At 39.8% G+C, this 18,438-nt stretch overlaps 1 protein-coding gene across 1 annotated transcript in view; it reads right to left on the bottom strand.

The window, feature by feature from the left end:
• Window positions 1–976: 976 nt before the first annotated feature.
• The window catches only part of CENPC (centromere protein C), a 71,613-nt gene continuing 54,151 nt past the window's right edge, over window positions 977–18,438 (bottom strand). Inside the window, 2 exon segments of the mRNA XM_010365541.2 lie at window positions 977–1,175; window positions 3,251–3,341. Of these exon segments, the coding sequence (XP_010363843.2) occupies window positions 1,105–1,175; window positions 3,251–3,341 (162 nt within the window). The 3' untranslated portion in view covers window positions 977–1,104.

The following is an 18,438-nucleotide window of genomic DNA, read 5'->3' as shown; positions in this document are numbered from 1 at the left end:
TCACAATAGAAAATTATAAAGTACAAAAAAAGAGCCATCACACTTCATTCTTCGTAAGTCCTACACCAGAGTTGCTTTGAATGTATTTAATATGTAATACCTGAAAAGGGAGTTGACCTAAAAATAATTTACTCTGAAACATCAATTTCTTCAGAGTTAATGATAATTATATGCTAACCATACCAAAAACCATACCAAAAACAAAAAACTTTTTTTTAATGATTTTTCTAATTTTCTAATTAACCAGAGTTAATAATTATATGCTAACCATACCAAAAATATTGAATAGAATTTTTAGCTTAGATTTATTTATTGAGGGAAAGTTGAGGCCACATACAGAAAGCAATGGCAAAAGACACTGCCTCCAACAGAAAATATGAACCAAAAAGCATGATGAAAAAACATTTACATGTAATATACTAAAGAGATGTCATGCAAACACAGACACAGAAGGTGAGAATACCATGTGATAATGCAAGTAGATTGAAATGCTACCAGTGCAAGTTAAGGAAAGCCAGAAATTGCCAGTAAACCACCAGAAGTTAGGAATAAGGAAGGATTCTCCCTTACAGGTTTTCAAACACATCACAGCCCTGACAACACCTTGATTTCAGGCTTCTAGCCTCTAGAACTGAGATAATAAATTTCTGTTGCTTTAAGTCACTCATTTTGTGGTATTTTGTTACAGCAGTTTTAGGAAATTAACACAAATATGCCATTTACCACAGTTTTCTCCCATTGGATTATTTAATAATTAATGATTTAAAATTCATATTTGGAAAAGATGTTTTTTAATGAATAGACATATTAATCGGTCTCTTTTGACACAGAAATGTTCTATATTTCATTTTCGTATTCTTGTCAAATTATAAAAATAGTATCATAAACATGGGCATCGCTACAAGCTATTATTATGTATAGTCACTGAAAAATCAGAAAAAACATGGGAGTTAGAAATGTTTATCAAATACAAGTCTACACAAAAATGAATAAAATTTTTATTTTAAAACATCACAAGTAATTACAAAGACAAATGTCCCAACTATACAAACTGGTTTTCACATATACATATATATACACACATATTTAAGCTTGGTTGATCTTTCATCTTTTTATCTGAGTAAAAAGAAGAACACTTTCCTCATTCAGGAGATTTTTGATGTTATAATAGTTACCTAAAAGTAAAGTGATAAGAAAATAAAAATTATTTCCATAGGAAGCATTCCTTTTGATTAAGTATACAGTCATCACCTGACAGTTGTAGTAAGGCACAAAATAAAAACAATTCACCTAACCTAAGTAACTTACTTAATTCCATGAACTACAACATCAAGAGCTAACCATGATACGTGATGCAGATGAGGCTTGAGAGAACAGAAATACAAATTTCACATCGTTATGGTAATAAATGCAGGGATGAGTCAGTCAAGAGTGTAAGAAAAGAAAATATCTTTCTGAAACCAATCTTTATTAGGTCTACAGAACTGCTGTGGATTCCTCTAAACCAGACATACTCATATATATATAAGTATAAAGGTACAATGTTAAGTAGAATAAAATCTCAAAATTTTAAAAAGGCAAATGCTACTCTTAAATAAATGAGGTAACAAATAACAGCAAAAGTGAAATACAGATGGACCGCAATTATCACATGTGACAGGCTTATTAGAATTGAGTACTATCACTGTGACTTTCTATATATTAGAAATTGAGAAAGTATTCACAACAGTGCTGACATACTAAGGACTATGCAAGTATGGCTATTATTATTGTCTCCTAACAGAATGTAAGCTCTATAAGAGCACGGATTTTTGCCTGTTTTGTTCATTTATATATCCCAAATCTTGCAGCAATACATGGACATAATAGACACTTTGTTTTCTTTTTGTTTTTGAGACAGAGTCTTGCTCTGTCACCCAGGCTGGAGTGCAGTAGTACAATCATAGCTCACTGCAACCTTGAACTCCTGGGCTCATGCAATCCTCCTCTCCCAGGCTCCCAAGAGCTAGGACTGTAGGTGTGCATCACCATGCCTGGTTAACTTTTGCATTTTTTGTAGAGACAGGGTCTCCCTATGTTGCCCAGGCTGGTCCCGAACTCCTCACCTCAAGCCCTCCTCAGCCTCTCAAAATGTTGGGATTACAGGTATGAGCCACTGCACCTGGCTCACAGCAGTCTCTTAATCATACTTGTTGAATAAGTGAATGAATGACAAGTGGATTAAAATGCCTATTTACAATAACTTCTGCTGTTCAATAGCTGATGAAGCATACCATTCTTTAAACAGTTTAAAATAATGTTCTAAAAACATAATTTCTTAGAGATAACATAGGGTAATTTTCATTCTACTCTGGAATACAACATATCTGCTGACTATGTATATATACATATTTATGTATATATATATAAATATATACATACATATTTTTTTGAGACCGAGTTTCACTCTGTTCCCCAGGCTGGAGTGCAGTGGTGCAACCTCCACTCACTGCAAGCTCCACCTCCTGGTTTCATGCCATTCTCCTGCCTCAGCCTCCAGAGTAGCTGGGACTACAGCTGCCCGCACCACACCCGGGTAATTTTTTTGTGTTTTTAGTAGAGATGGGTTTCACCATGTTAGCCAGGATCGTCTCGATCTCCTGACCTTGTGATCCACCCACCTTGGCCTCCCAAAGTGCTGGGATTACAGGCGTGAGCCACCATGCCTGGCCAATATTTTTATAGTCAGTAGTAAACAACTCTTGTTCTCATGTATCAAAACATTAATTGGTTGGGCACGGTGGCTCACATCTGTAATCATAGCACTTTGGGAGGCCAAGGTGGACAGATCACTTGAGGTCAGGAGTTTTAGACCAGCCTGGCCAACGTAGCAAACTCCCGTCTCTACTAAAAATACAAAAAGTAGCCAGACGTGGTGGTTTGTGCCTGTTGTCCCAGCTACTCGGGAGTCTGAAGCACAAGAATTGCATGAACCCGGGAGGTGGAGACTGCACTGAGCTGAGATCATGCCACTGCACTCCAGCCTGGGTGACAGAGGGAGACTCTGTCTCAAAAACAAAACAAACCACCACAAAATGCTAATACACTTACCTGATGATCAAATGAAAGGAAAATATGTACCAAACTGTTTCGACATCCATCAGTCATATCACACTTCATTTTGACCACTGTGGCTTCCATTTCCATGGTGCCCCAAAACAACCATATACATGTTGTCTAAGTGAAATAAATTGTCTTTAATTATACTTACCTGAAGGAACATAGAACGAATCCCCAGTACTTATTATATAAGGTGTTTCGTGTAAAGTACACAAAAGGTCACCAAAGTTAACATAAAAAACCTGTAAAAATAAAAATAAAAATCTCATTCAAAATTGAATCATGACAATACTCCAAAGGAACCTTAAAATGTAGTGGGAAGAATAACAATTCCCCACAAATGTGCCTGCTTTAATCTCCAGAACTTGTAAATACATTACATTTCATGGCAAAAGAGACCTTGAGATGGGGAGATTATCTTTGATAATGTAGGTTGGCCCAATCTAATCACATTAAGCCCTTAAAAATAGAGTACTTTCTCCTGCTGGAGGCAGAGGAGAAATGAAGCAGAAGGAACAGTCACAGAAATTTGAAGCATGAAAAGGACTTGCACTGTTGCTGGTACTAAAGATGTGGGGCCACATGCCAAGAAACATGAGTTATTTCTAGAAACTAAGAATGACACCCTGGCGAACAGCCAGTGAGGAAATGGGAACCTCAGTCCTACAACCACTTGAAACTGAATTCTGCCAACAATCTGAATAAGATTGGAAGCAGACTGGAAGCAGATTCGTCCTTACAGCCTCCAGAAAGAAATACAAACCTATCAACATCTTGATTCCAGTCTTGTAATACTCTAAACAGAATACCTGGTCAAGCTCATGGTTCTCTCTACATAACGGTGCGATAGATAATAGAAGAGTATTGTTTTAAGCCATTACATTTGTGTAACAGTCATGCACTGCCTAACAATGTTTCAGTCAACAACAAACTGCACACATGATAGTGGTCCTATAAGGTTACAACGGCACTAAAAAATTGTATTGCCTAGTGACTTCACAGCCATCATGATGTCCTAGTGAAAAGCATTACTCATATGTTTGTGGTGATGCTGATGACTGCACTGCCAGTCACATTAAAGTATAGCACACACAGGAAAAAGTGGAGGACAGAAGGTATGACTAACTTGCAGCTCCCACTCAGATGGACAGAAGAGCGTGCGGAAACTCACATCATGAACTTTTTTGCTCTAAGAACTATCGCAGGAACATACCAAGAAAACTGAAAGAATTCACAGACTCTTTGAAAGAAATGGCTTGCCGCTGCAAACTCCATGAGACAGCTGAAAAACCATGAGTGCCCAAAGTGTGAAAGGGGGAAAAGTCTGCCTCCAAACACATCCTTACTGGGGAATCTGAAAATCCAGGTCATGAGAGAAGGATTTAACCTTACCTAGAGCTGAAAGGAATTGAGAGAGCCAAGGGAAATATAATAGTAGAAGCAGAGGTGGGAAGAGCCCTGTAAGTACTCCTGGTTTCCAAGGAAGCCCAAGGAAACCATTTCTGACTTTCTCTCACAGGGTAGCTTGGGGAGGGCTGCCAGTGGAATTGGGGAAGGACCACAAAAGAAGGAAACTTCCAGCTGAACTTTAAATAATTTTGACCAAGCGTGAATTTTCCTGGGCAGAATTGGGGGAAGGGCGAATAGGAAGTTCAAATACAAGCCAGGGTAGGCAGCAAGGGGCAGGGCCTGAAGGTCCAGCTTCCTTTCTCAGCAGGGAGGCTTGTAGCCTGGCGCAAAATGTCAGTCCTGCTCACTGGTTGCCTGGATACAAACTTGGTTTGGTGGGGCACAGTGGGAGTGAAACTGGCCTAGCCTGGCTGCATAGGAGCTGGGTGAGGCCAGTCTGCCGGCTTCCCCCACTTCCTTGGTGACCAGTATGATGCAGTGGAGACAGCCATAATCCCCTTGGGAACATAACTCCAGTGGCCTGGGAACCATACTCTCATCCTCTAAAGTGGTCACAAGAAGCTCAGCCCAAGGAGAGTCTGAACTCAAACACACCTAATGAATCCTACCTCCACCTGATGGTCTTTCTCTAACTGCCCTGTAGCCTAAGACAGGAGCTCTAAGGCCCCACCCATCACCTGAGAAAACTGAATACTTATCCAGGCAACCTTGTATCAGCAGATGCTCTCTTCAAAGTACCACCTCCTGGCTGGTGGCCAGCCACCTGCTAGCACAACCAATATTAAAGAAAACCAGCACACTAAACAAAACTACAACCAAAGACCCTCACAGAGTCTGCTTCACTCCCCTGCTACCTCCACCAGAGGAGGTGCTGAGATCCATGGTTGAGAGACCTGAAGACAGATCATATCACAAGACTCTTTGCAGGCACTTCCCAGTACCAGCCTGGAGCCCCATAGCTCTGTTGGGTGGCTAGACACAGAAAAGCAATAGCAATTACTTCAAACTGCCTCTCAGGAAATATAATCCCTAGGGGAAGGAGAACACCACATCAAGGGATCACTCCATGAGACAAATGATTCTGAATTGTAGCGCTTGACCTCCAGATGTTTCCTCTGACATAGTCTACCCAAATGAGAAGAAATCAGAAAAACAATTCTGGTACTATGACAAAGCAAGGTTCTTTAACACCCCCAAAAGACCATACTAGCTCCTGAGCAATGGATCCAAACAAATAAATCTCTGATTGCCAGAAAAATAATTCAGAAGGTTGATTATTACATTACTCAAGGAGGCACCAGAGAAAGGTGAAAACCAACTTAAAGAATTTTTTTTTAAAAAAATACAAGACTTGGATGACAAAATCTCCAGAGAAATAGATAGCATAAATAAAAAACAATCACAACTTCTGGAAATGAAAGGCACACTTAGAGAAATGCAAAATACATTAGAAAGTTTTAACAACAGAATCAAACAAGTAGAAGAACTTCTGAGCTCAAAAACAAGGCTTTTGAATTAACCCAATCAAAGACAAATTAAAAATAAAGTTAAAAAAAATGAACAAAGCCTTGAAGAAGTTTGGGATTACGTTAAACAACCAAACATAAGAATAACTGGTGTTTCTGAGGAAGAAGAGAAATGTAAAAGTTTGGAAAAATTGAGGAAATAATTAAGGATAACTTCCCTGGCCTTGCTAGCAATCTAGACATTCAAATACAAGAAGTTCAAAGAGCACCTGGAAAATTCATTGCAGAAAGATCATCACCTGGCCACACAGTCATTAGGTTATCTAAAGTCAAGACAAAGCAAAGAATCTCAAGAGCTGTGAGGCAAAAGCATCAGGTAACCTATTTTAAAAAAAAACCTATCAGATTAACAGCAGATTTCTCAGCAGAAACCCTACAAGCTAGATGGGACTGAGGTCCTATTTTTATCTTCCTTAAATAAAACAATTATCAGCCAAGAATTTTAGTATCCAGCAAAACTAAGCTTCATAAATGAAGGAAAGATCAAGTCTTTTTCAGACAAACAAATGGTGACAGAAATCCCCACTAACAAGCCAGCACTACAACTGCTAAAAGGAGTTCTAAATCTTGAAACAAAAACTCAAAATATACCAAAATAGAATCTCCTTAAAGGATAAATCTCCCAGGGTCTATAAAACACACACACACACACACACACACACACACACACACACACCCACCCAAAATATTCAGGCCACAACTAGTACAATGAATACTAACATCTCAATACTAACATTGCATATAAATGGCTTAAATGCTCCACTTAAAAGACACAGAATGGCAGAATGGATAAGCATGCACCAACCAAGTACCTGCTGTCCTCAAAAGACTCACTTAACACATAAGGATTCACATAAGTTTAAGGTAAAGAAGTAGTAAAAGATATTCCATGCAAATGGACACCAAAAGAGAGCAAGAGTAGCTATTCTTATATCAGACAAAACAGACTTTAAAGCAACAACAGTTAAAAAGACAAAAAAGGCCATTATATAAGAAATGGACTAGTCCAACAGGAAAATATCACAATCCTAAATATATATGCACCTAACACCAGAGTTCCCAAATTTATAAGACAATTTCTACTAGGCCTAAGAAATGAGATAGATGGCAACACACTTACAGTGAGGGTCTTCAATACCCCCACTGACAGCAGTGAACAGGTCATCAAGACAGAAAGTCAACATAGAAACAACGGACTTAAAGTATACACTGGAACAAATGGACTTAACAGATATTTACAGAACATTCTACCCAACAACTGCAGAATATACATTCTATTCATCAGCTCATGGAACATTCTCCAAGATAGACTGTATGAGCGAGACCACAAATAAAGTCTCAATAAATTTAAGAAAACAAAAATTATATCAAGTACTCTCTCAGACCACAGTCGAATAAAATTGGAAGTCAATTTCCAAAATGAACCCTCACAACCAAGCAAATAGATGGAAATTCAATAATCTGCTCCTGAATGATTGTTGGATCAACAATGAAATAAAGATGAAAATTGAAAAATTATTTGAACTGAACAACGATAGTGACACAACCTATCAAAACCTCTAAGATACAGCAAAAACAGTGCTAACAGGAAAGTTCATAGCATTAAATGCCTACTTCAAAAAGTCTGAAAGAACACAAATACACAATCTAAAGTCACACCTCAAGGAACTAGAACTAACAAGAACTAGAGAAAGAACAACAAACAAAACCTAAACCCAGCAGATGAAAAGAAATAACAAAGATCAGGCCATTTGGTAGAACTAAATGAAAATATAATCAAAATTGATAGACCATTAGCGAGGTTAACAAAGAAGACAGAAGATCCAAATAAACTCAATTAGAAACAAAATAGGAGATACCACAACCGATACCACAGAAAGACAAAAGATCATTCAAGGCTCGTATGAACACCTTTATGTATACAAACCAGAACTAGATGAGACAGATAAATTCCTGGAAATATACAACCCTCCTAGATTAAACCAGGAAGAAAAAGAAACTCTGAAAATACCAATAACAAGCAATGATATTGAAATGGTAATAAAAGAATTGTCGACAACCACAAACCGTCCAGGCCGGGTACAGTGGCTGACGCCTGTAATCCCAACACTTTGGGAGGCTGAGGCACGTGGATTGCCTGAGGTCAGGGGTTCAAAACCTGCCTGGCCAACATGGCAAAACCCCATCTCTACTAAAAACATAAAATTAGCCGGGTGTGGTGGTGCATGCCTGTAATCCCAGCTACTTGGGAGGCTGAGGCAGGATAATCACTTGAATCTGGGAGGTGGAGGTTACAGTGAGCTGAAATTGCACCACTGCACTCCAGCCTGGGCAACAAGAGCAAACCCTGTCTCAAAAAAAGAAAAAAAAAATTCCAGGACCAGATGGGTTCGCAGCTGAATTCTATCAGACATTCAATTTATCTATCAGAAAGAGAGCTAAATTCCTGGAAATATACAACCCTCTTAGATTAAACCAGGAAGAAATAGAAACTCTAAATAGACCAATAAGTAGTAAGAGTGAAAGGGTAATAAAAGAATTGTCAACAACAAAAAATTCCAGGACCAGATAGATTCACAGCTGAATTCTATCAGACATTCAAAGAAGAATTGGTGCCAATCCAATGAAATGATTCCAAAAGACAGAGAGATGTCTGTAATATGTAAGTCAATAGATGTGATACACCACATAACAGAATTAAACATAACAGAATTAAAACCAAAAATCACATGATCAGCTCAATAGATGCAGAAAAGGCATTTGCCAATATCAGGCACTGCTTTATGACTAAAACCCTCAGCAAAATTGGCATAGAAGGAATATAACTCAAAGTAATAAAAGCCGTTTGTGATAAACCTACAGCCAGCATCATACTGAACAAGGAAAAGTTGAAAGTATTTCTCCTGAGAACAGAAACAAGACAAGGTTGCCCACTTTCACCACTTGTATTCAATATAGTACTGGAAGTCCTGGCCAGAGCAATTGGACAAAAGAAGGAAATAAAGGGTATCCAAATTAGAAAAGAGGTAGTCAAACTGTTGCTGTTTGCCAATGATATGATCATATACCTAGAAAACCCTAGACTCATCCAAAAAGCTCCTAGATCTGGCAAGTGAATTCAGTAAACTTTCAGGATACAAAATCAATGTACACAAATCAATAGCTCACAAATCACCAGCAGCAATCAAGCTGAGAAACAAATCAAGAACTCAACTCCTTTTATAATAGCTGCAAATAATAGTGATAATAATAATAATAATTTGGAATATACCTAACCAAAGAGGTGAGAAATCATAGATGACATAAACAAATGAAAACACATCCCATGCTTATGGATGGGTAGAACCAATATTGTGAAAATGACATACTGCCAAAAGCAATCTTCAGATTTTCAAATTCAATGCAATTCCGATCAAAATACCATCATCATTCTTCACAAAACTAGAAAAAGCAATCCTAAAATTCATATGGAACCAAAAAAGAGCCTGCATAGCCAAAGGGAAGACTAAGCAAAAAGAACAAATCTGCAGGCATCACATTACCTGACTTCAAACTGTACTATATAGTTACCAAAACAGCACAGTACTGAAATGATAATAGGCACATAGACCACGGAAGTGAATAGAGAGCCCAGAAGTAAAGTCAAATACTTATAGCCAACTGATCTTCAACAAAGCAAACAAAAACATTAAGTAGGGAAGGGACACCCTATTCAACAAATGGTGCTGGGATAATCAGTAAGGCACAGGTAGAAAAATGAAACTGGATCCTCATCTGCCACCTTATACCAAATCAACTCAAGATGGATCAAAGACTTGAATCTAAGACCTGAAGCCATAAAAATTCTTGAAGATAACATCAGAAAACCCCTTCTAGACATTGGCTTAGGGAAAGACTTCATGATCAAGAATCTAAAAGCAAACACAACAAAAACAAAATAGATGGGACCTAATTAAACTAAAAAGCTTCTGCAAAGCCAAAGAAATAATCGGTAAACTGGCAACAGCAGAGTAAACAGACAACCCACAGAGTGAAAGAAAATATTCACAAACTGTCCATCCAACAATGGAATAATATCCAGAATCTACATGGAACTCAAACAAATCAGCAAGAAAAAAACACTCCCATCAAAAGGTGGGCTAAGGACATGAATAGACAATTCTCAAAAGAAGATATAGAAATGGCCAAGAAGCATACAAAAAAATGCTCAACAATAACTAATGATCAGGAAAATGCAAATCGAAACCACAATGAGATACCACCTCATTCCTGCAAGAATGGCCGTAATCAAAAAATAGCAGATGTTGGCCTGGATGCAGTGAAAAGGGAACAATTTTACACTGCAGGTAGGAATGTAAACTAGTACAACCGCTATGGAAAACGTTAGTAGAGCTAAAAGTTGATCTACCATTTGATCCAGTAATCCCACTACTGGGTACCTACTCAGAAGAAAAGTGACTCATTATATGAAAAAGACACTTGCACCTGTATGTTTATAGCAGCATAATTTGCGACTGCAAAAATATGGAACCAACCCAAATGCCCATTAATCAACGAGCAGATAATGTGGTATACATGTACCATGGAATACTACTCAACCATAAAAAGGAATGAAATAAGGGATGGCATTTGCAGTAATCTGCATGGAGTTGGAGACCATCATTCTAATAAAGTAACCCAGAAATGGAAAACCAAACATCGTATGTTCTCACTTGTAAGTGGGAGCTAAGCTATGAGGATTCAAAAGCATAAGAATGATACAATGGACTTTGAGGACTCAGGGGGAAAGGTGGGAGGAGAGGGATAGAAGACTACACGGTGGGTACAGGGTACACTGTTCAGGTGATAGGTGCACCAAAATCTCAGAAATCACCACTAAATAAATTATCCCCTGTAATATGGTTTGGCTTTGTCTCCCCACCCAAAACTCACCTTGAGCTATAGTTGCCATAATCCCCACATGTCATGGGAAGGACCCAGTGGGAGGTAGTTGAATCATGGCGGCAGTTACCCTCATGCTGTTCTCGTAAGAGTGAGTTCTCACGGGATCTGATGCTTTTCCCCCTTGCGTGCCAATTCTCCTTGTTGCCACCATGTGAAGAAGGACATGTTTGCTTCCCTTTCTGCCATAATTGTAAGTTTCCTGAGGCACCCCCAGCCCCACAGAACTGTGAGTCAATTAAACCTCTTTCCTTTAAAAATTACCCAGTCTTGGGCAGTTCTTTATAGCAGTGTGAGAAAGGACTAATACATCCTGTAATCCCAGCTAGAGAGGCTGAGGCACGAGAATTGCTTGAACCCGAGAGGCAGAGGCTGCAGTGAGCCGATACTGTGCCACTCCAGCCTGGGTGACAGAGGGAGACTATCTCAATGAAAGAAAAAAAAAAAAAAGAAATTATCTATGTAACTAAACACTACTTGTTCCCCAAACCCTACTGAAATAAAAAATAAAGTATAACACAATTTTGTGCAGTACAAAACACTTGGTAATGATAATAAACAACTATGCCACTGGTTTATGTATTTACTATACTTTTATCCACTAACTTAGAGTGTACTCTAACTACTTATATAAAAAAAAGTTAACTGTGAAGCAGTCTCAGGCAGGTCCCTCAGGAGGTATTCCAGAAGAAAGCAATGTTATTACAGGAGATGACAGCTCCATGTGTGTTATTGTTCCCAAAGACCTTACAGTGGGACAAGATGTGGTAGTGGAAGACACTGATTAATGATCCTAATCTCGTGTATCACAAGGGTGATTTGTTGTTTGCGTCTTAGTTTTTAACAAAAAAGTTTTAAAAGTTAAAAAAAAAATAGAAAAAAACTTATAGAAAAAGGAAATAAAATATTTTTGTACAGCTGAACAGTATGGTTAAGTTTTAAATATTACAAAAGAGTCTAAAAGTTAACAATAAAAAAAGGATATAAAGTGAAAATGTTAGTTAGATGAGGTTTATTACTGAAGAAAGAAAACTTTTGTTTACGAATTTAGTGTGGCCTAAGTCTACAGTATTTATAGTCTACGGGAGTGTACAGTAATGTCCTAGGCCTTCACATTTACTCAGCACTCACTCACTGACTCATCCAGGGCCACTTCCAGTCCTGCAAGCTCCATTTACGGTAAGTGCCCTATAAGTGTACTATTTATCTTTTATGCCGTATTTTTATTGAACTTTTTATACATTTAAATACACAAATACAACTGTCTACAGTATTCAGCACAGAAACACGCTGTACAGGTATGAAGTACGGAAGCAACAAGGTATCCTATATAGCCTAGGCTCATAGTAGGCTATATCACCTTACGATGTTCATAAAACAAAATAGCTTGATGACCCATTTCTCAGTGACCTATAGCGGTAATTTGTTAGAGCAGCAACTGAAAACTAATACAGCAGGTGTCCCCAAAACCCAGGACAGGGACCGCTACTGGCAGTGGCCTGTTAGGAATGGGCTCACACAGCAGGAGGTAAGCAGCAGGCCAGTGAGTGTTACCGCCTGAGCTCCGACTCCTGTTAGATCAGCAGCAGCATTAGATTCTCTCAGGAACATGAGCCTTATTGTGAACTGTGCATGTGAGAAATCTAGGTTGTGTGCTTCTTACGAAAATCTAATGCCAACTCCCACTGCCAAGACCAATTTCTGTGGAAGAAAAATCGTCTTTCTGAACCAGTCCTTGGTGTCAAAAAGGTTGGGGACCCTTGTAATACAGGAACAGATTTCTTTCGTTTTTCCTTATTATTTACTGGCTTATGAAAATTCTAGAGCCACTGTAAAGATTATCACCTACAGGCTGAGCGCAGTGGCTCACGCCTGTAATCCTAGCACTTTGGGAGGCTGAGGCGGGTGGATCACGAGGTCAGGAGATCGAGACCACTCTGGCTAACACGGTGAAACCTCATCTTTACAAAAAATACAAAAAATTAGCTGAGTGTGGTTGCGGGCGCCTGTAGTCCCAGCTACTCGGGAGACTGAGGCAGGAGAATGGCGTGAACCCGGGAGGCAGAGCTTGCAGTGAGCCGAGATTGCGCCACTGCACTCCAGCCTGGGTGACAGAGCAAGACTCTGTCTCAAAAAGATGATCACCTACACTAAAAAATACCTAGGCTATATGTATGCCTCTTTAAAGGTCACATGTTTAGGACAACAAACTACTCAATCTGATTGAAAAATCAAAGAAAACAAAAAGTTAAATCCCTATTCCCCTCAAAATCATATGTTAAACAAGCATCAAGATTAAGAAAGTAAAAGAGGATAAATCTCTCAATCATGCTGACTTCCATATTCAAACGTGTCAAATTTCATACTTTATACATAGGTAGCATCCTGGCAGTGACCTGGTTTTTTGAGCAACTAAAATAAACAGTGTAAGGCCTTCAAACTTTGAGATTCAGCCATTGTTAGAAATTAATGTGCCCCCTGAAAATTCATATTCTGGAAACTTAAACCCCAATGTGATGGGATCAGGAGGTAGTGAATTTGGGACATAATTACATCCTGAGTGCAGAGCCTTCAGGAATGGGACTAGTGTCCTTAAAAGAGATACAGATCAGGGGCGGAGCAAGATGGCCGAATAGGAACAGCTCCAGTCTCCAACTCCCGGCGCGAGCGACACAGAAGACCGCTGATTTCTGCATTTTCGACTGAGGTACTGGGGTCATCTCACTGGGGAGTGCCGGACAATCGGTGCTGGTCAGCTGCTGCAGCCCGACCAGCGAGAGCGGAAGCAGGGCGAGGCATTGCCTCACCTGGGAAGCGCAAGGGGGAAGGGAATCCCTTTTCCTAGCCAGGGGAACTGAGACACACAACACCTGGAAAATCGGATAATTCCCACCCCAATACTGCGCTTTAAGCAAACGGGCACACCAGGAGATTATGCCCACACCTGGCCGGGAGGGTCCCACAGCCACGGAGCCTCCCTCATTGCTAGCACAGCAGTCTGCAATCTAACCGCAAGGCAGCAGTGAGACTGGGGGAGGGGAGCCCGCCATTGCTGAGGCTTAAGTAGGTAAACAAAGCCGCTGGGAAGCTCGAACTGGGTGGAGCTCACAGCAGCTCAAGGAAACATGCCTGTCTCTGTAGACTCCACCTCTGGGGACAGGGTGCAGCTAAAAAAACAACAGGGAAAGCAGCAGAGGCCTGTGCAGACCCGAACGACTCTGTCTGACAGCTTTGAAGAGAGCAGTGGATCTCCCAACACGGAGGTTGAGATCTGAGAACGGACAGACTGCCTGCTCAAGGGTCCCTGACCCCTGAGTAGCCTAACTGGGAGACATCCCCCACTAGGGGCAGTCTGACACCCCACACCTCACAGGGTGGAGTACACCCCTGAGAGGAAGCTCCCAAAGTAAGAATCAGACAGGTACACTCGCTGTTCAGCAATATTCTATCATCTGCAACCTCTGCTGCTGATACCCAGGCAAACAGGGTCTGGAGTGGACCTCAAGCAATCTCCAACAGACCTACAGCTGAGGGTCCTGACTATTAGAAGGAAAACTATCAAACAGGAAGAACACCTATACCAAAACCCCATCAGTACGTCACCATCATCAAAGACCAGAGGCAGATAAAACCACAAAGATGGGGAAGAAGCAGGGCAGAAAAGCTGGAAATTCAAAAAATAAGAGCGCATCTCCCCCTGCAAAGGAGCGCAGCTCATCGCCAGCAACGGATCAAAGCTGGTCAGAGAATGACTTTGACGAGATGAGAGAAGAAGGCTTCAGTCCATCAAACTTCTCAGAGCTAAAGGAGGAATTACGTACCCAGCGCAAAGAAACTAAAAATTTGAGAAAAGAGTGGAAGAATTGACAGCTAGACTAATTAATGCAGAGAAGATCATAAACGAAATGACAGAGATGAAAACCATGACACGAGAAATACGTGACAAATGCACAAGCTTCAGTAACCGACTCGATCAACTGGAAGAAAGAGTATCAGCGATTGAGGAGCAAATGAATGAAATGAAGCGAGAAGAGAAACCAAAAGAAAAAAGAAGAAAAATAAATGAACAAAGCCTGCAAGAAGTATGGGATTATGTAAAAAGACCAAATCTACGTCTGATTGGGGTGCCTGAAAGTGAGGGGGAAAATGGAACCAAGTTGGAAAACACTCTTCAGGATATCATCCAGGAGAACTTCCCTAACCTAGTAGGGCAGGCCAACATTCAAATTCAGGAAATACAGAGAACGCCACAAAGATACTCCTCGAGAAGAGCAACTCCAAGACACATACTTGCCAGATTCACCAAAGTTGAAATGAAGGAAAAAATCTTAAGGGCAGACAGAGAGAAAGGTCGGGTTACCCACAAAGGGAAGCCCATCAGACTAACAGCAGACCTCTCGGCAGAAACTCTACAAGCCAGAAGACAGTGGGGGCCAATATTCAACATTCTTAAAGAAAAGAATTTTAAACCCAGAATTTCATATCCAGCCAAACTAAGTTTCATCAGTGAAGGAGAAATAAAATCCTTTACAGATAAGCAAATGCTTAGAGATTTTGTTACCTCCAGGCCTGCCTTACAAGAGACCCTGAAGGAAGCCCTAAACATGGAAAGGAACAACCGGTACCAGCCATTGCAAAAACATGCCAAAATGTAAAGACCATCGAGGCTAGGAAGAAACTGCATCAAATAACGAGCAAAAAAACCAGTTAAGATCATAATGGCAGGATCAAGTTCACACATAACAATATTAACCTTAAATGTAAATGGACTAAATGCTCCAATTAAAAGACACAGACTGGCAAACTGGATAAAGAGTCAAGACCCATCAGTCTTCTCCTGTATTCAGGAGACCCATCTCACACGCAGAGACATACATAGGCTCAAAATAAAGGGATGGAGGAAGATCTACCAAGCAAACGGAGAACAAAAAAAAGCAGGGGTTGCAATCCTAGTCTCTGATAAAACAGACTTTAAACCCTCAAAGATCAAAAGAGACAAAGAAGGCCATTACATAATGGGAAAGGGATCAATTCAAAAGGAAGAGCTAACTATCCTAAATATATATGCACCCAATACAGGAGCACCCAGATTCATAAAGCAAGTCCTTAGAGACTTACAAAGAGACTTAGACTCCCATACAATAATAATGGGAGACTTCAACACTCCACTGTCAACATTAGACAGATCAACGAGACAGAAAGTTAACAAGGATATCCAGTAATTGAACTCATCTCTGCACCAAGCAGACCTAATAGACATCTATAGAACTCTCCACCCCAAATCAACAGAATATACATTCTTCTCAGCACCACATCGCACTTATTCAAAAATTGACCACAATTATTGGAAGTAAAGCACTCCTCAGCAAATGTAAAAGAACAGAAATGATAACAAACTGTCTCTCAGACCACAGTGCAATCAAACTAGAACTCAGGACTAAGAAACTCAATCAAAACCGCTCAACTACATGGAAACTGAACAACCTGCTCCTGAATGACTACTGGGTACATAACAAAATGAAGGCAGAAATAAAGATGTTCTTTGAAACCAATGAGAACAAAGATACAACATACCAGAATCTCTGGGACACATTTAAAGCAGTGTGTAGAGGGAAATTTATAGCACTAAATGCCCACAAGAGAAAGCTGGAAAGATCTAAAATTGACAGTCTAACATCACAATTAAAAGAACTAGAGAAGCAAGAGCAAACATATTCAAAAGCTAGCAGAAGGCAAGAAATAACTAAGATCAGAGCAGAACTGATGGAGATAGAGACACAAAAAACCCTCCAAAAAAATCAATCCAGGAGTTGGTTTTTTGAAAAAATCAACAAAATTGACAGACCGCTAGCAAGACTAATACAAAAGAAAAGAGAGAAGAATCAAATAGACGCAATAAAAAATGATAAAGGGGATATCACCACGGACCCCACAGAAATACAAACTACCATCAGAGAATACTATAAACACCTCTACGCAAATCAACTAGAAAATCTAGAAGAAATGGATAATTTCCTGGACACTTATACTCTTCCAAGACTAAACCAGGAAGAAGTTGAATTCCTGAATAGACCAATAGCAGGCTCTGAAATTGAGGCAACAATTAATAGCCTACCCACCAAAAAAAGTCCAGGACCAGATGGATTCACAGCTGAATTCTACCAGAGGTACAAAGAGGAGCTGGTACCATTCCTTCTGAAACTACTCCAATCAATTGAAAAAGAGGGAATCCTCCCTAACTCATTTTATGAGGCCAACATCATCCTGATACCAAAGCCTGGCAGAGACACAACAAAAAAAGAGAATTTTAGACCAATATCCCTGATGAACATCGATGCAAAAATCCTCAATAAAATACTGGCAAACCGCATTCAGCAGCACATCAAAAAGCTTATCCACCATGATCAAGTGGGCTTCAACCCTGGGATGCAAGGCTGGTTCAACATTCACAAATCAATAAACGTAATCCAGCATATAAACAGAACCAAAGACAAGAACCACATGATTATCTTAATAGATGCAGAAAAGGCCTTCAACAAAATTCAACAGCCCTTCATGCTAAAAACGCTCAATAAATTCGGTATTCATGGAACGTACCTCAAAATAATAAGAGCTATTTATGACAAACCCACAGCCAATATCATACTGAATGGGCAAAAACTGGAAAAATTCCCTTTGAAAACTGGCACAAGACAGGGATGCCCTCTCTCACCACTCCTATTCAACACAGTGTTGGAAGTTCTGGCTAGGGCAATCAGGCAAGAGAAAGAAAGAAAGGGTATCCAGTTAGCAAAAGAAGAAGTCAAATTGTCCCTGTTTGCAGATGACATGATTGTATATTCAGAAAACCCCATTGTCTCAGCCCAAAATCTCCTTAAGCTGATAAGAAACTTCAGCAAAGTCTCAGCATACAAAATCAATGTGCAAAAATCACAAGCATTCTTATACACCAGTAACAGACAAACAGAGAGCCAAATCAGGAATGAACTTCCATTCACAATTGCTTCAAAGAGAATAAAATACCTAGGAATCCAACTTACAAGGGATGTAAAGGACCTCTTCAAGGAGAACTACAAACCACTGCTCAGTGAAATAAAAGAGGACACTAACAAATGGAAGAACATACCATGCTCATGGATAGGAAGAATCAAGATCGTGAAAATGGCCATACTGCCCAAGGTTATTTATAGATTCAATGCCATCCCCATCAAGCTACCAATGAGTTTCTTCACAGAATTGGAAAAAACTGCTTTAAAGTTCATATGGAACCAAAAAAGAGCCCGCATTGCCAAGGCAATTCTAAGTCAAAAGAACAAAGCTGGAGGCATCACGCTACCTGACTTCAAACTATACTACAAGGCCACAGTAACCAAAACAGCATGGTACTGGTACCATAACAGAGATATAGACCAATGGAACAGAACAGAGTCCTCAGAAATAATACCACACATCTACAGCCATC

This window comes from Rhinopithecus roxellana, chromosome 2, assembly GCF_007565055.1.
Source record: "Rhinopithecus roxellana isolate Shanxi Qingling chromosome 2, ASM756505v1, whole genome shotgun sequence".
NCBI lineage: Eukaryota > Metazoa > Chordata > Mammalia > Primates > Cercopithecidae > Rhinopithecus > Rhinopithecus roxellana.
The sequence above is the reverse complement of the archived record's forward strand: the minus strand, read 5'-3'. Positions and strand labels throughout refer to the sequence as shown.